General features: G+C 40.8%; 2 protein-coding genes, 1 long non-coding RNA gene and 1 other non-coding gene across 7 annotated transcripts in view; 1 reads left to right on the forward strand and 3 right to left on the reverse strand.

Moving 5' to 3' along the window:
- Window positions 1–1,131: 1,131 nt before the first annotated feature.
- Rps13 (ribosomal protein S13) lies at window positions 1,132–3,815 on the reverse strand. The gene is made up of 6 exons (NM_026533.3): window positions 3,710–3,815; window positions 3,525–3,573; window positions 3,321–3,399; window positions 2,554–2,723; window positions 2,004–2,104; window positions 1,132–1,208 (listed from the first exon to the last, which is right to left on the reverse strand). The coding sequence occupies exons 1-6, from the start codon at window positions 3,730–3,732 to the stop codon at window positions 1,175–1,177; spliced, it is 456 nt and encodes a 151-aa protein (NP_080809.1). The 5' UTR covers window positions 3,733–3,815; the 3' UTR covers window positions 1,132–1,174.
- Window positions 2,796–2,882, reverse strand: Snord14a (small nucleolar RNA, C/D box 14A). The gene has a single exon (NR_028273.1). It is a non-coding gene; the product is annotated as a small nucleolar RNA, C/D box 14A (small nucleolar RNA).
- Window positions 3,794–17,806, forward strand: Gm10589. The gene is made up of 2 exons (XR_869889.2): window positions 3,794–3,907; window positions 17,626–17,806. It is a non-coding gene; the product is annotated as a predicted gene 10589 (long non-coding RNA).
- Pik3c2a (phosphatidylinositol-4-phosphate 3-kinase catalytic subunit type 2 alpha) overlaps window positions 6,890–18,546 on the reverse strand; it is a 106,201-nt gene continuing 94,544 nt past the window's right edge. For 3 of the 4 annotated variants that reach the window (XM_006507440.4, XM_006507441.4, XM_030242214.1), the window contains 7 exons: window positions 17,745–17,952; window positions 15,744–15,868; window positions 12,600–12,717; window positions 12,436–12,508; window positions 11,987–12,096; window positions 11,777–11,902; window positions 6,890–9,848 (listed from right to left, as the gene is read on the reverse strand). In XM_006507440.4, the coding sequence (XP_006507503.1) occupies window positions 9,666–9,848; window positions 11,777–11,902; window positions 11,987–12,096; window positions 12,436–12,508; window positions 12,600–12,717; window positions 15,744–15,868; window positions 17,745–17,952 (943 nt within the window). In that variant the 3' untranslated portion in view covers window positions 6,890–9,665. The remainder of the gene's footprint in view (window positions 9,849–11,776; window positions 11,903–11,986; window positions 12,097–12,435; window positions 12,509–12,599; window positions 12,718–15,743; window positions 15,869–17,744; window positions 17,953–18,546) is intronic. The other variant, NM_011083.2, reaches the window with a different exon arrangement.

The following is an 18,546-nucleotide window of genomic DNA, read 5'->3' on the forward strand; positions in this document are numbered from 1 at the left end:
TGGACAAATTGTGGACCTGCTGTTTCCATGGGTCGGAGATGTAACCAAGAATATGAAATGCTTTTTAAAGTAAAATGTACCTAACTGGGAGAGGCACATGCCTTTAATGCCAGAACTCAGTACACAGGCAAGTTTCTAAACTTAGCCAGCCTGCTAACAATCGTCAATATGCAGGTAAAGCAAACAGCATTGGAAAACGCATGGTTTTGAGAAAGGGTTACACTGTGTAGCCCTGACCTCAGTCAGCCTGATGCCCAAATATAGGACTAACATGCTACATACCTTTTAACCCCCTTGCCCTTGCTATCTCACCCAATAGCACTGTATCCCCACATTTCTGCAGGTTAAAATCCTTATAACCAGTCATATATCACAGTATCCAGACCTTCATCCCATTCTGTTACTAGGATGAGTTTTTACATACTTGTGTACACTCGCCATATTTTAAATTCACGAAGTTTCTTTCCACCAGCACCGTAACCTGCCAAACCCTATCATCAGCCCTGAGACAATTACTTCAGTGTAGCATCATTACTGTCTAGGCAACATGGCAGACTTCACACAAATACAATCTCTAAGGGTCGGGCTCTTTTTGAAAGTGGGAGTTTGGCCAGGCAGTGGTGGCACACACCTTAAATCCCAGCACTTGGGAGACAGAGGCAGGCGGATTTCTGAGTTCAAGGCCAGCCTAGTCTACAGAGTTCCAGGATAGCCACAGTTGCAAAGAGAAACCCTGTTTCGAGAAAGGAAAAAAAAAAAAAAGGAGTTGGAGTTTGATCCATCCTGTTGACCAGACTACATGACTGTGATGCAGCCAAAGTAATTCACTCCTCAATTGGAATGTACGGACTTCAGCTTTCCTTAAGACACCCCTAGGAAGACAGAATCCACTCAGTCAACAATGCTATACTCATTAACACCTCACACATTTTAAACACTGAATACAAGAGAACTCAAACTTTCACAACTTCCTAGTGTCTTACAGTTCTCCTACATGTTGATAGTAACAACCCACCAACCTTTGTACCAGCTGGACTAGTAGTTTAAGTGGCCAGGGAAACCACCCACTAAACAGATGCCAAACACTCCCAAACACATGCAGCAGCCACGCAGAAAGAACCACAAAACACCAAGTTACTCAAAGTGATTTTATTGCTTGTGCACACAACAGCATTTATGCCACTAGAGCAGAGGCTGTGGATGACTCACTGGGGGGAAAAAAAGAGAGAGAAACTGGGATTAGTACCGGACTTCAGGACCCATCAACTCTCTTGGTGACTGGAGCTATCCCCAAACCGCTACAATACCCAATTGCATACAATGCATCAAACTAAGCCCTAAGTTTAAGCATGAGGATGGACAGGCTCATTCTCAGCCAGACGTCTAAGGCCAAATCTAAGTGGCCAAATGGTGGAAAGATCAACCTATCTGCCATAAACAGTCAATGTCTGTATGCTTATCATAGCGAACAAGTCATGAAACAAACAAAAGGGGGGGATTTCATTCATAGTTTAATCAGCATCTATCAACTATGACCCTCTTCTTACCTTTAGAAGGACCCCCCCCCCCCCCAAGCATCATAAACCAACCAGTTCTGGCTGTCCTGGAAGTAACTGTGTAGACTAGGCCAGCCTCAAATGCAGAGACCTGCTTGCCTCTAGGTAACATTTCTTCCTTCCTTTCTTTTTCTTTTGGTTTTTCGAGACAGGGTTTCTCTGTGTAGCCTTGGCTGTCCTGGAACTCACTTTGTAGACTAGGCTAGCCTTGAACTCAGAAATCTGCCTGCCTCTGCCTCCTGAGTGCTGGGATTGAAGGCGTGCGCCACCATGCCTGGCTTAGGTAACATTTCAAGAGAACACTGTCATGTGATTATATATCATCCATGCAAGCTTCCCCACTACTATGACAGAGATGAACTGACACTTAGCCAAAAAGGCAAAATGCCTACCACTATTCATTATTTACCATCTAGCTGATTTGCCAACCAAAAACCATATACTTACTATTTCCAATTAGGTGGGAGCACCCGCTTAGTCTTATAGTATCGAGCCAATCGGTGAATTCTGCTCTCTATCAGAATCAGGCGGAATTTAGCATCCTTATCCTAGAAATAAAAGAGATTTAAGAAAACCACCAACAAGTAAAGAAACTAAATAGCTTCTATGGTTAGGTTAAGTTCTTAGGGCAATTTTTTTAAGGAGGCAGGGTATCTTATTATTATACAGAATAAGTTGGTTGTCTTACAATGTGTTAGACCAGGCTGGTCTCAAACTCCAACAATTAAGGGCATGCATCACCAAATCCACAGAGGCAATTTAAACTCCTAGAATAAGGCCCATAGCCACAAACCTACACAAAAGCCCCAGCACCTGGGACCAACTGGATGTAATAGTTTAGGGGAGCTAAAAATCAAACCACCTATTTCTAGGAAACTATCATGTTGACTATTAGCCAGCACCCAGAACCACCTGAGAGGACTCAAGTGCGTTCTCCCCTCTGAAGATCCGCAGCGCAAGTGTCTCGACACAACACCTGGTTTGTTGTCCGCCTTACCTTTCTGTTCCTCTCAAGGTGCTTTCGGACAGCAACAGCTTTCTTAATCAAATGGTAGAGATCCTCGGGGAGGTCAGGGGCAAGGCCTTTGGACTTGAGGATTCTCAAGATTTTATTTCCAGTCACAAAACGGACCTGGGCCACCCCGTGTGAGTCCCTCAGGATTACACCTGAAAAGAGAAACACACTCAAGCACACACACATGCGATAAAACCCTAACAGCCAAACTCCAAATTTCCAGCTCACTCAGACATCCAAGGAAGGTCAACCCAACATGGAAAGTCCTTCTGGTGGAAACTGCGAATGTTGGAACACCATCATCACTGTGAGCTTGCCAGAATACATCTGACCAGAGGAAACAATGTGACTTCTACCTTTATATTTAGTATTAACTTAAAAGCAGCCCAACATTTATTTGTACCTATCTTTAAAACTGCATGTTATTGCTTTTAAACCTCAAATTACTTCAGATCAGCTGAGCCCATTTCACATGATTTTTTCTGCATATTTCTAGCGAACTTTTTATATCCTAAAGAGGATATTTTCCTCCGATGAGCAGTTATTCCCAGACTCAGAAGCCAAGCTACCAGAAACGAGTTATTTCCCATTTGTACAAAGTCAGAGCAGCTTAGAATCAATTCAGTTAGATGTGACTCAATCCCAGACAGCCCTTGCTCCGCTGTGGAAGCAGGAGGAACCTTTTTAACATACGGACTAGACACATTTGTTTCTCGAGAGCAGAAGGAAGAGATTACATCAACACTCACCTATCTGGGAGGGAGTCAGGCCTTTCTTGGCCAATTTGTAAATCTGTTCCTTCACGTCGTCAGACGTCAACTTCAGCCACTACAGATGGAAGAGAAATCGGCCTTAGGATGAGAGAGCACGGCGGCAACCTTCCACTTCGGGTCCCATCCTCCCGCGCACCGATCGCTTCCCACGCCGCCCTCCAACCCTCAGCCTCTACTCACCGTGGGGACGCTACGGCGGTAGGGCAGCGCCGACTGGGACAGGCCCTTCCTGAAAACAGAAGATAGGAAGTAAAGCGGCGGCCCGCGCCCCAAGCAGCCCCACTGTCCCTTCACCCGCAGCCCGCATCCTCCTCTCTCAGCCCCGCGCCCCAGCCCCGCAACCAAGGTCGGCGCCGCGGGCTCACCCGGGAGCGTGCATGCGACCCATGATGGCGGAGGTCTGGCAGCAAAGAGAGAACGAGGTAGGAAACGGCACAGGAAATCAAGCCGCACAGGAAGTGACGCCACTCACCGACGTTTGCTCTCGCGCGGGGGCGGGGCTACATAGTGTGGCCACCGGAGCCCGGGAGACTACGCGTCCCAGAAGGCATGGCGGCGAGGCGGTAAGTGTATGGCTGGGTTGCTACGCCTTGAACTCTTGTCTCTAGTCTTGCTCTTAGCCAGAGCAGCAAGTCTGTCTCTAACATCTCTTCGGAAGTCGCATCTGAGGGGACCTAGGGCGTGCTCGAGTCCTGGGCTGAAGGATTTGGATAAGCTGCGGGTTTCTCAGGGCTCCCTCTGCAGCCCCGAACTCGTGCGGTGTGGGATGATCGCAAAGCCTAGGTGCAGCCGGCGCTTCTCTCTAGATCGTTAATTCTAGGCTTCCGAGCCCCGCCCGGGTCTGTCCTCCTGTCTGCGCGCCTTTTCTACACAGGTCGGAGCGCAGAACCGCTCACCCCCGTCGGAGAAGAGTTGGGAACGAGGAAAGAAGCTTCGAGAAGATGAGGGGGAAAGGGACTACCCCGGGAGTTGGTCTTTTAAGGATGTCCTAGTCCGGTTCACCACAGAGCGTTCGAAGAATGGGTGAATATAACAATTTATTGTAAATGCAACAAAAAACAACAAAGACATGGACCCAAGAAACTCAGATCTACAAGACCCTGTTGACAAGTGAAGCGTGAGAGGTTTGAAACAGTACTGAAATACTGATCCAGTTTTCTTTTTTGTTGTGTTTGAGACCGGGTCCCTCAATGTAGTTTTGGTTGTTCAGGAACTCGCCTTGTAGACCAGGCTTGCTTCAAACACACGTTAAGTCTTTCTGCCTCTGTCTCTTAAAAAAATGCTGAAATGATGATGAAAGGTTTGAGCCATCATGCCCAGCTGCGTTCTTTTAACCCATTACTAGTTGAATTACGTTTTCCAAAACATTGGGAACTTGAACCAAATTTGTATTTATTTCCTGGCAAAGTTGTATTTGATTAATTAACCAGATTCACACTTTTAGCCCAGATATGTGATCCGAACATCAAGCTTGGCTTCAATTCGCAATCCCTAAGCAAGAATACTTCATTTCACTCTAACACATTTGTCCGAATACAAATTTAGGGTTCAATAGTCTTTCTCATTTCCACGAGTCACTCCAACACATCTCACCACAGAAACGTATCAAATACTTCATTGTTTCCACGGGTACCCCAATCCTATCCATCATCTCTCAGGCAGCTTAAGTGGTGTCCCATTATGTATACAATCCATTGTCTGCCTAGTGGTTAGTGGTCTCTTTGTAAATCCCTCTAAATTGTGTGTGTTAAAGATTGATTTATTGATTTATTTATTTAATATAAGTACACTGTAGCTGTCTTCAGACACTCCAGAAGAGGGCATCAGAACCCATTATAGATGGTTGTGAGCCACCATGTGGTTGCTGGGAATTGAACTCAGGACCTCTGGAAGATCTAAATTGTTTTTAAAGACTTTTACTGTGTGAATATGGGGTAAGAGGATAACCTTGTGTAGTCTTTTCATCTTTTTACCTGGCTTTGAATATCAAACTAGAGTTGTCAGTGCACAGCAAGCACTTTTGGCTACTGAGCCATCTCAGGGGCTCTCTTTTTATATTTTCTCCATGTATTTGAAATAAAACCCAAGTCCCTGGCCTCATGTCCTTCCACTTTGCCCTTATTTCTACTCATTCCAAGCACATTTTTTTTTTTCCTTTTTGGCTTTTGAGACAGGTTTCTCTGAATAACCCTGGCTGACCTGGTAGACCAGGCTGGCCTCAAACTCAGAAATTCACCTGCCTCTGCCTCCCAAGTGCTGGGATTAAAGGCACCAAGCACATTTCTTTTTTTTTTTTTTTTAAAGATTTATTATTTATTATATGTAAGTACACTGTAGCTGTCTTCAGACACTCCAGAAGAGGGAGTCAGATCTCGTAAGGGATGGTTGTGAGCCACCATGTGGTTGCTGGGATTTGAACTCCGGACCTTCGGAAGAGCAGTGGGGTGCTCTTACCTGCTGAGCCATCTCACCAGCCCCACCAAGCACATTTCTAATCCTATACATAGTAACATGTCTACCTGGAAAAAAATTAATATACTTTTAAAGATGTGTGTCTGTGTGTCTTGTCTGTCTTGGCATCACAGTACCTGCAGTGCCCATGGAGGCCAGTAGAGGGTATCAGATATTTTGGAACTGGAGTTAACAGAAAATTCTTAGTTGCTACATGGATGTTTGAAACTGAAACCAAGTCCTCTGCAAGACCAGTAAGAGCTCTTAACCCCTTAGCCTTCTCTCTAGCCACCCCCCCCCTTTTAAAATTACTTGTTTATACAGCTGTGCAAGCTGAGTGCAGTGCCCAGAGGCCAGAAGACGATATTGGGTAAGAACTAGAGTAATAAGCACTTGTACTTTGTACTGGGAACCAAACTCTAGTCTTCTACAACAGAAAGCCATTGTAGCACTAAGCCATCTCTCTAGCCCACTACCTGCAATAGTTTGAACTCTAGTACCGGCAAACAGCTTGGCACTCAGGCAAAACTCAGTTATTTCAAAGGATAAGCTTACATAAGCCATCTCTCTCTCTGAAGATTTTGGGAGCCAGAGGCTTTTTATTTAATGTATGAATGCTCTGCTGCATATAAATCTGCCCACTGGAAGAAGTCATCAGATCCTCTAGTAGATGGTTGTGAGCCACCATGTGGTTGCTGGGAATTGAATTCAAGACCTCTGGAAGAGTAGCTAGTGCCCTTAGCCGCTTAGCCATCTCAACAGCCCCTTAATTGTCCTTTCAAGGTCTTTATACTGGTTTTTTTTTTTCCAAATTATTAGAATGGTTAGAGAGCCAGTCTTGTGCTCATAATCCAGAATAAAGGTATGGTGTTAATTTGCACTTCCGAATGTGGCTAAGTGAACTTTCACAGACCAAGAACCATGCCTACAGAATTCACATCTCAGGAAATGATAGGCTGTAGCAGATTATCTAGACCTTCAAAGAATCACATTCAAATTCAGGATAAATTTTACAAACTCCTGGGTAAGATGCAATAATTATTAAAGTTTAAAACCAAAATACTGAATCAAGAAGGAAGGAAATGACAGCCAAGTTCCTTTATTTCAGAAATATTTTAATTGTAGTATAGTTATGAAGTCACATTTAATTCAATGAATATATTCCAAGTATTAATAAAAATATTATACATCTTAACTCACTATGCTGATATAATTAAAGCATTTTCTTCTTACAGGCGACACTAGTAATCACATGTATGTTTGCATTGCTGGTGAACAGCGTGTAAGTAAATGTGTATCATAATAGCAGGTCTTCAGTGTTTGTTTAAATCTGAGTTATCAAAAGTGAATTTTTTTAAATGTTACAATTCATGAGTCTTAGAAAGAATTAAACAATTTAAGGCAAGATTTTGAACTTTATATACAACTTTAATTTGAAAAAAAAGTACTTAAAAAAGATACACATGCTTTAACAACTCATTCCCATAAACACAGTAATATAAAGCATTGGTGCCAGTCTCATTGGATTCCTCAGAGAAAACAGGTTCTTGGGATGAGCGATCATCTTCAGATCCTAGAGCACTGGCAAGAACAAAGAATTCTGGCACAGGACTTGTATGTAGCAGACTTATTTTTACTTGAAGGTAGTTATAAATATGATATACATAAACATTAGTGTCTTGGCCTGTCTAGCGTTCTCGTTTTCCGATGTATTTTAAGGTGACTGTTAAGAAGCTCTAGAAGCCAGCTGACTATGGTGACTGCAGCCGCAGTGCACAGAGGCTACGTTCTTCCTCCCTATCACTGTTTTTTTGGTATGGGCTGAAGATTAGCATTTTACAAAGAAATAACTTACATTAAAATATATGTATTCTAATGACCAAAGAAGGCACAAATTGAGTAAAATTAAGAGACAGTATCACCTTTTGAATTCTTGTTAACTATACAGTATTACTTATAATATATACTTTTAGATATTAATCAGATTTCTTGTCACTGAAGTGACATTACATTTTTAATTCTGTTTCTGCTAAGATACACGGTAACAGATCACAAAAAGGTCCACGAGTCCAGTCAATGACGACCTTTTACAAACAGCATTTTTTTAAGTCTGGGTGACCCATGGAATGGAATTAGGTTTCTCTCAAAAGAAAAAAAATATTCTAGTGCTACTTACATCTGCAAAACTATTTAAGGAAATGTTAATTGTGGAAAAAGCAAACAACGGTGCTTAGATCTTCATTTCAATTATCAAGTAGACAACACAGTTTAATATAAAAAATTCACATACTCATACAGGTTTCCCTACAAATGGACCATAGTGTTAGGCACCAAATATTTCAAGTTTTGATTTTTTTTAAAAAATGTATTCCAATGATAACACTCTTAACTCTTAATTTAACTCTGTAAGCATCATCATTTCTGTCAATCACTTTGTACAGTTCATAAAAATTTTATTCTAGCGAACTGAATCCGATTGTCCTTTCTTGGTACCCTTCATTAAGTAGTTTGTCAGTTTTCTCTTAACTACCAAATTTGCTACATCTCTATTACCTTTCTAAAAATATTTGAACTTCTAACCAAGAAATTTATTATATATACATGTTTATCAAAACTAAACAAAATTATGTCTGAAATGGGGAATAAAAATGAATCTTTTTTTATTTTTTGAGACAGGGTTTCTCTGTGTAGCCTTGGCTGTCCTGGAACTCACTCTGTAGACCAGGCTGGCCTCGAACTCAGAAATCCGCCTGCCTCTGCCTCCCAAGTGCCGGGATTAAAGGCGTGTGCTACCATGCCTGGCTTTAAAAATGAATCTTATTCTTAATGGCTACTCCACAGTAACTTCACACTTCTCTCTTGCAATTTTCATTTCAGTATATTACAGAAAATAATTCTTTCATGTGAATGTACAATGTTTCCAAATACAGGACAGTTTACACAACACCTTCCATAAATGTCTAAATTAAACTCCTTATCCTGCCTGAGCACGTTACCAAACAAAATAGGGAATAAGGCTGAACAATTTCCATTTGTTTAATGAGGGAGTAAAGTATAAATACATGGAAGTGAAACTCCAATTTCAGTTCACACCCTTACAAATGATAATGGAATGATAGAATTTAGAATACTAATTTTGAATATCAATCTCATTCAATTACGGGGCAATAAACATTAAGTTAAATAGCTTAATAGTGAAAACAACCAGAAGTAGAGGAAATAGTATTTCTGTGGAGAAACCATTAGTAAATGTGCATGACTTGCTGTCCTCAGTAAGGTGAAAATGCATGAAAACTACTTGCTCTTTAATCAGAAGTAGAGTGCCAGTGAAGCATGTAGTTAAGTAAGGCACTGTTATTTACAACTTCAGTCATTGGCACTTACTCTGAAAAGGCTTTAACAATGAATAAAAATCGTATTTTTTTCTATTCTATAAACGACTTAGTAGTTCTCAGCATTCTGACTACTATTTGTGCTTTGCGTTTCAGCCTGTTGAGTAGCAGCTGCATCTTTCCTTTGGTGTCTGTGAACATACACAGTGGTAAAGGCTGTGAGGTGCATAACAAAAAACAATTTGCTGTGTCTGTGTAGGAAGAGTACAGACAAGGTGACCAAAATGACACAGTATTATGTCAAAGTCTTTTTCAGGACTTAGTATATATTAAGTTTGGGATTGGTAGCACTCAACAAAATAACTTTGAAATAGCAATGGCTTCTATAAAAGTTAGTCATATGACTGACAGTTGGTCCAACATGTTAAGTTTATAATTTCTGCCAAAGTATGAAATTATACAAAGTTCCCAAGTGTGTGTATGTGCGCATGCGCACACATTTATAACTCCTTGTTTCCAAAGCTCAGAAGTCGGAAGTTTATAGATACGTTGCCGCAGTCAGCTGATACCACTTAACTGTCTCTTTGCTCAAGTTGAAATCTTTCAGTGGCAGGGTTATTCCACCCAAGAAGAAATTCTCCCGCAGTGATTCTGCACTGAGTACACTCAGTTGAAGTTCTCTCTGCCTCAGAGTTTCTTTGCTGTATCCACTATATACAAGCTAGAGGAGGGGAAAAAGGATAAGGATTGGTTTCTTGGAATCTTTTCAACAAAATGTAAGACATCAGTCAAAAAGTGATGCAATGAATGGCACTGACTAGAGCAGCAGAAGCATGCTTTTAACTTCTGGTCTGTCAGTGTTTAACTCAGACACTGGGTAAAGTAGGACCAATCACTGTCAAAAAACAGATCCCCAAACTCTCAGTCATGGTTTCTGTGAGCTGGAGTGACGGGGAAAGAAAAAGAAATTACCTGGTGATTACCTTAAGGTGATCTAATCGCTGGAGAAAAAAAAAGAGGATAGATGGAAAGCAAGTTTGATAATATAATTTTAAAATTATCTTCCAAAAACAGATTAAAATTCCATTTTCTTCTTTCTTTTTTTTTTTTGGTTTTTGAGACAGGGTTTCTCTGTATAGCCCTGGCTGTCCTGGAACTCACTGTGTAGACCAGGCTGGCCTGGAACTCAGAAATCTGCCTGCCTCTGCCTCCCGAGTGCTGAGATTAAAGGCGTGCGCCACCACACCCGGCTAAAATTCCATTTTCTTTAAATGCAGGAAATGGTAACTTCTTAGTCATAAGAAGATACAAACACACAGTGAAAGTGCAGTTCTCAGCAGATCTGCAGTGCTCAAAGCTACTGTTACTTCAAATCTTCATCACAACACTCAAATTTTTTACTTTTCCACAGAGCTTTACAGTAAGTTCTGAGAAATGCTCTAGTTCGTCTTATTGTCTGACTAAAACAACCACATGGACGCTTGCATCTTACTGTCTTGACAGGGCAACATCAACTATTGGATTAACTAGTGGAAAAGCCACTAAACACCCCACTGCTATTTTACAAGAGTAATACCAAGTGTTCTTTGGTAAACATTACATGCATTTTTAAAGAGTGAATGATCTTCTATAGGTAGGTGTCTGTGAGTGAGAGTGAGAGACAGAGACAAAGTCTTCTAATTGATAGCCCAGGCTGACCTTCAATTTACATTATAATCTTACTACTTCAGCCCTCTAAAGAGCTATGAGTACTGGAATTTACCACCCCATCTGGCTTTTTACTCTTCAAACTTTATTCATTAAATTTAAAAAAAATCATGTATATTCATACATGTGTAGGTGCCTAAGGAAGCCAGAGGATGTCAGATCCCCTAGAACTGGAGTCAAAGGCAGTTTGAAGTTCTCTGATATAGGCACTTGGGCTGAACTTGGGTCCTCTGAAAGTAAGTGTTTGTAAGTGCTGAACCATTTCTTTAGTCACATGCTTGGTGATAATCTTGATAAAAGTTCAAGTTGTCTTCCAATCTCTGACCAGACATTTTTTGTGTGGATGAAATGCTAAGATACATAAATAATATGTCTACCTGAAAAATACTTAAGGGAGCAAACTGGGGGAATTTTAGCAGGTTTTAACTGATCTGCTAGTTGGCGATGAGTATCTCAGCAACAGTTGTACTCAATACTGTTCAGCTCACGTGGGTTTTTTTTTTTGTTTTGTTTGTTTTGTTTTGTTTTGTTTGTCTTTTTGTTTTTCGAGACAGGGTTTCTCTGTGTAGTCCTGGCTGTCCTAGAACTCCCTCTGTAAACCAGGCTGGCCTCGAACTCAGAAATCCACCTGCCTCTGCCTCCCGAGTGCTGGGATTAAAGGTGTGCACCACCACATCGGGCTTTTTTTTTTTTTTTAAAGAGGACCTGGGTTCAATTCTCATCAGCTACAGGCAGTTCACAGCTGCCTGTATGTAACTCCAGTTCCAGAGAAACCAGCACCACCTTCCGGCCTCTGTGTGTTCCACACACATCCATTGCACTTACATACATGGCAGCAAAACACTAAATACACATAAAAACAAGTAAACCTTACAGAAATAAAAGCATTGAAATCTGAAAACAACTACTCTTCGAAATTTTTAGAAATGAAGCTTAGCTTACCATTTCATTGAATGTTGGGTTCCTAGTTTTACGTGAAATTTTGGTTTTACGTTTTGACGTTTTGTGGGTATCTGGAAGCAGGTATGTTTTGACATAGGGATTTGGGTCAGCCCCATCTTCAGTCACCTATAAAGAAAAGCAGTCTCTTTATAGTGGTGCTTCCTACCGAGGTACAAATTTACTCTACAGTCAGCATTTGTCACCACTCACAAGATCTTTGATGTGCATCACCATGATGAAGAGGGTGCCATTTCGGTAAGAAACAGATAACTTCACTGCTCCTCCTATTTGGCCCAGAGTTGGGCTGAAGGGAACTGCACCTGAAAACAGAAATACTTTCCTCTTTATCTCAATGTGCCTGAAATGGCTCACACTTCAGCAAAAAGAACTGCTGCATGAGGGCACGGTGAGAGGCAGCAGATAGGAAAAGTAGATCTCATGCCATGCAATCCCCTCTTCAGACCTCTGCAGGCATGTGTATGGTATACATGAATACATTCAGGCAAAATATTCATACACATAAAATCTTTAAATTAAAAAAAAAAAAAAGGAAGGAAGAGCTGATTTCTGGCCTCCACACACATGTATCCACACATCCACCTCTACCCCATCACAAAAGTCATCAATTATCAACCAGGAGGAAATAAGTATAAGCTCACCTGCAGACCTAGCTATTCCTTCAGCTTTCTCATCACGAAGTAAAGGGTGGAAAAAAGTACAAACAAGATCACACTAAGATTGAAGAGAAAAAAGGCTCATTAGTTAACTATTATATAACACAAAGTAGACTACGTTATATTTACTTCTTAGATTGGAAAGTCACCTCTGCTACATCTGTTGATGCATTCATCAAACTCTGTAAATAACTGTTTAATTCAATTTTCCTCTTGGCTGCAACATCTTTTATGTGTGTTCTTCCAAGAACCATCCTATTAGGAAAGCTACAAAAGAAAAACAAAAACATGATTTAAATTATTTTATCAGAAAGCATTTGGAGACTCATGAACAGCACTTACTTAGAAATATACTTTGTTATATTTTTGCCCATATCACTCAAAGCACTGGGAATAAGCTACCTTTCCTTCCTTTCCTTTCCCTTTTCTTTTCCCTTCCTTTCCTTTCCTTTTCCCTTCTCCTCTCCCCCTCTCTCTCCCTCTCTGTCCCTCCCCGCCCCCCCTCGGCTAAGAGCACTGACTGCTCTTCTAGAGGTCCTGAGTTCAATTCCCAATAACCACATGGTGGCTCACAAACATCTGTAATGGAATCGGATGCCCTCTTCTGGTGTGTTTGAAAACAGCAACAGTGTACTCAGATATATAAAATAAATCTTTAAAAAAATGTGCTCTCTCTCTCCTTCCTTTCTTTAAAAAAAAGACTTATTTATTATATATAAGTACACTGTAGCTGTCTTCAGACACATCAGAAGAGGATGTCAGATCTCATTATAGATGGGCTGTGAGCTACCAATGTGGTTGCTGGGATTTGCACTCAGGACCTCTGGAATAACAATCAGTGCTCTTAACCGCTGAGCCATCTCTCCAGCCCATAAGCTACTTTTAAATACTTATTTTCCCTTCCTCCCTCCCTCCCTCCCTCCCTTCCTTCCTTCCTTCCTTCCTTCCTTCCTTCCTTCCTTACTTCCTCCCCTCCTCTCCCCTGCCCTCCCCTCCCTTCCCTTTCTCTCTCCCTCCCTCCTTCCTTCTTATTTATTTCATGTATATGAGTACACTGTTGCTGTCTTCAGACACAACAGAAGGGCATCAAGATGCCCATTACAGATGGTTGTGAGCCACCATGTGGTTGCTGGGAATTGAACTCGGGACCTTTCGAAGAGCAGCCAGTGCTCTTTACCACTGAGCCATCTCTCCAGCCCACTTATTTTCTTTTTTTTGAGACAGGGTTTCTCTGTATAGCCCTGGCTGTCCTGGAACTCACTTTTTAGACCAGGCTGGCCTCGAACTCAGAAATCCGCCTGCCTCTGCCTCCCGAGTGCCGGGATTAAAGGCGTGCGCCACCACATCTGGCTCACTTATTTTCTTTATATAAGTCTTGACATCATGATGCATGTGTTAGCTGGGCATGGTGGCACATGCTTGTAATCCTAGGGCCACTTGAGAGGTAGAGACAGGCAGATCAGGAGTTGGAGGCCAGTCTCAGCTATATAGTAAATTGCAGGCAAACCTTGGCTATATGAGACCCTCTCTCAACAATACCTGGGGGGGGGTGGGGGAAGGTGCATGTGTTATTACTTTCCCGTTTTGTTATTAGTTTTCTGTTATTTGGTCTCAGCTTTAATAATTCACAAATATCTTACCTGACCTTATCTCTAAAATAATCACTACTCAATAATCATAAAAGAAGACACAAGAACAATGACACAGGCCCCAAATCAGGTGCCAAAACCATCATCTCAACTCTTATTTTGGTGATGGTAAAAAAGAAAAATGAGTGCAGACAGTAACATACGCACGAGTGTGTGTGTGTGTGTGTGTATTGCTTTTCAAGACAGGGCTTCTCCTGGAACTCTCTCCATAGACCAGGCTTGGCTCCAACTTACAGAGATCGGCCTGCTTCTCTGCCTCCCAAATGCTGGGATTAAAGGTGTGTGTCACCATTACCGCCTAAGCCAGACTTTATATATCTTTTTTTGTTGTTGTTGTTTTTTGTTTTTGAGACAGGGTTTCTCTGTGTAGCCCTAGCTGTCCTGGAACTCACCCTGTAGACCTGGCTGGCCTCGAACTCAGAAATCCACCTGCCTCTGCCTCCAGAGTGCTGGGATTAAAGGCGTGTACCACCATGCCTGGCCCCGAGTGAGATTTTTTATTTTTTTTTAAGATTTTTATGTGAGTACACTGTTGTTCTCTTTCAGACACACCAGAAAAGAGATCAGATCCCATTACAGATGGTTGGGAGCCAACATGTGGTTGCTGGGATTTGAGTGCTGGGATTAAAGGCGTGCGCCACCACACTTGGCTGACTTTATGTATCTTTTGAGACAAGGTCAATCTCTGGCTGTCCTTGAACTCATAGCAAGCAATAACATACTTTGATACCCATTTTGCCTCCTTGTTTTGAAATCTTGTATGTGAAGAATGTGGCAAAGGAAAACAACTTACTGGTCATTAAGCTACAGTAAATCTAAGGCTTTACAAAGGAAGTCAGATAAAAAGCTAAGCAATAGGGGCAAGAGAGATGGTTCAGTGAAGAACATGTATTACTCTTGCAGAGAACCTGAGTTCAGTTCCCAGCTCCCACACTGGTCAGCTCACAATGGCTACTATAACTCCAGCTCCAGGGGTCCAATGCTTCTGTAGGCACCAACATGGCAAACACACAGACACATACACAATTTAAAGCAATAAATAAATAAATAAATAAATAAATAAATAAATTAGAAAAAATCTTGGGCTGGAGAGATGGCTCAGCAGGTAAGAGTACTGACTGCTCTTCCAAAGGTCCTGAGTTCAAATCCCAGCAACGACATGGTGGCTCACAACCACTTGTAATGACACCCTCTTCTGGTGGGTCTGAAGACAACTAAAGTGTATTTATTTATTTATTTATATAATAAAAAAATCTTTGGGCGGGAGTAAGCGGGGCCAACCAGAGCAAATGGGGTTGGCTGGAGCAAGCAGAGGTCCTAAATTCAATTCCCAACAACCACATGAAGGCTCACAACCATTTGGACAGCTACAGTGTGTACTCATACACATAAAATAAATAAATCTTTAAAATCTTTAGTGTCCTCTTGCCCCTGCTTCCTGTTTACATGCATCACCAGGCCTAATTTAAGATTTTAGTCACATGCTCATTCAACATAAAATTCTAGCTTTTTATCTACCTTCAGTTCTGTATAGATACTTATTATTTTAATTGGAACTAAATGCTAACCAGTTTCTCACCTATATATAAAAACAAATTGTTCCTATATAGGAAAGTATGAATATTTGCAAGGATAGGAACATACCCAGGTAATTTCCAAAGAGGAAAAATAATACTGAGCTTATTGTGAAGTTCCTGAAATTCATCAAATGTCCGGAATACAAATGATGGTTCAAGGTGTCCTTCTCTTAGAATTCGAACCACATAAATCTGAAAAGAAATCATGTAATAGCCACGTTACATTATAATGAAACTTCCTTTCCTGATATAAAAATTTATAATGCAAGTGCTTTTTTTTTTTTTTTTTTTTTGGTTTTTTTCGAGACAGGGTTTCTCTGTATAGTCTTGGCTGTCCTGGAACTCACTTTGTAGACCAGGCTGGCCTCGAACTCAGAAATCCACCTGCCTCTGCCTCCCAAGTGCTGGGATTAAAGGCGTGTGCCACCACCGCCCGGCTATGCAAGTGCTTTTAACCTTGGTAATATATATTACTATTAGGACACAGTGAATAGAGTTTGTTGTATTTACAGTACACATCACTGCATTCTGAAATTGAACTTAAGATACTGGAAGATTCAAATAAAAACTTGGAAAGTTGCCGGGCAGTGGTGGTGCACGCCTTTAATCCCAGCATTTGGGAGGCAGAGGCAGGCGGATTTCTGAGTTCGAGGCCAGCCTGGTCTACAGAGTGAGTTCCAGGACAGACAGGGATGCACAGAGGAAACCCTGTCTTGAAAAATCAAAATCAAAAACAAAATTATATACTTAGTGCATTTCCAACAAAAAGAAAAAAAAAGTTTAGGATTTAAAAATGTAAAAAATAAACAAACAATCAAACAAAAAACTATGGTGTAGGAGTTAAGGGAACATTTTTCTGGATATTTCAACTACTATAAGTTACAATACTTTGAATACCATAAGAAGAGTCAGGTACATCCACAAAAAACGAGGCATATGTGTGTATAAACTTTGTATACTTACCAGCGCCATTATAAAATCAATGACAATATAGCCTCAATAAAATGGTTAAAAGTGAAATTGCTTTCTAAAAACTACTCATCATACATCAAAACAAAGCAAACCCAGAAACATTATCTAACAAAATATTAGCATGAAGGAGAGAGGTGCAACTCAGTGGCACAGCTTACAGCTACCATTCCTGAGAAACTGGGATTGACTCTGCATGAAATAAAAGGGGGGAAAATCTGCACAAGGGTAAATAATAGCCTCAAAGAGTGTGGAAAAAAACAATACAAGTCATATATTTGTTTCAAAATAAGGTTTGGCAAGGTATGTTGGTACAAGCCTTTAATCCCAGCACTTGAGAGTCAGATACAAGTGACTCTCTGTGAGTTGAAGGTTAGCCTGATCTATGCAGAGTTCCATGACAACCAGTGCTATTATATAGTAAGATCCAGCCACAGAAAAACCAAAAAATAAGCTTTTTGTGTATATTTAATGTTATGTAACCATTAATGCCCTGGGTTTGATTAAAAAAAAAAAAACCCAAAAAACAAAAACAAACAAACAAACAAAAACAAAAAAACAAAAAAAAAGAAAGAAAATACTGTACTGAAAGATAGAATGAGAGCTTCAGACATTTTTGTTCATTTGTTTGGCTGGTTTATCTGAGAAAAGCTCTCTCTAAAGCAGCCCTGGCAGCCCTGGATTAGGTATTTAGATCAGGCTAGTCTCAACCACAGAGATGTGCCTGCCTTTGTCCTCTGAGTACTGGGATTAAGGCATGCATAATGAAGCCCAGCTGAGAGTTTAAGACTTTTTGAATTGTACTGTTAAATCTATTATAGCAAGCAAGATTTCCTTTGAAACAAGAAAAGATGAAGGTAATGAGAAAACACTACTTTGGACACCAAAAAAATGTATTTTGGCTCTTGTGATTTTTAAGTAAATTTAACAATACAAAACTATCAAAATCATATTGTTTAAGTACATTTACTTATTTTTAGACCATTCATGGAAGCAACAAGCACAAAAAACCCAACAATGCTTAGAACTTCAAGCAATCACTGAAAAGTGAACAAAGGACAACAGAAACCTTATCCATCTACATACTGAACAAACTTACATAGTGTTTATCTGGGTTGTATTTCTTATGATATGTGAAAACAGAGACTTCCTTGATCCGGCCATCTTGTCTAAAGGAGTATGTTTTCGGTGAGAATGAAAGGATGGGCTCATCATTAGAAGGAAGGCCAGAAAAACGTAGCTGAGCAAGGTTATGAATGAAGAAATTAAACTTTGTGGCAATGCTTCCCAAACTTGACTCAATCAGCCTACAAAATAATCAAAAACTTGTTAATAGTTTTAATAGTGAGTTTTCATGGAACATATGCTAAACTTAAGATAATAAAAGATGAAAATCACTTCCTTTTAAAATATTAAGAGCAGGCTATGGGGTTGGCACAGGAGGCTAGGATATTTGCCACAAAGCCTGATGATCTAACTCCAGGACCGCATTGTAGAAGGAGAGAACCAACTCCCTATACGTTATTATCATCTGCCTGCTTTACAAGCCGGCAGCATATTCCACACACAAAGGAAATAATAAAAATGGTCTTAAAAAGTAAAGCATGCTGGGTGTGGTGGCGCACGCCTTTAACCTCAGCACTTGGGAGGCAGAGGCAGGTGAATTTCTGGGTTCGAGGCCAGCCTGGTCTACAGAGTGAGTTCCAGGACAGCCAGGGCTACACAGAGAAACCCTGTCTCGAAAACCAAAAAAAAAAAAAGATGACTGCTATTTTAAGTCATATTTTTAAAAAATCTATTAAGTAGCATGTGAGAATTTGGTGGCAAGATTCCCTTAGATAATCATGATCATACTTAATTAGGAAAAGAAGTTTTGAAATGGTGGAATTTGCAGAAGCACT

Source organism: Mus musculus, chromosome 7, assembly GCF_000001635.26.
Source record: "Mus musculus strain C57BL/6J chromosome 7, GRCm38.p6 C57BL/6J".
Lineage (NCBI taxonomy): Eukaryota > Metazoa > Chordata > Mammalia > Rodentia > Muridae > Mus > Mus musculus.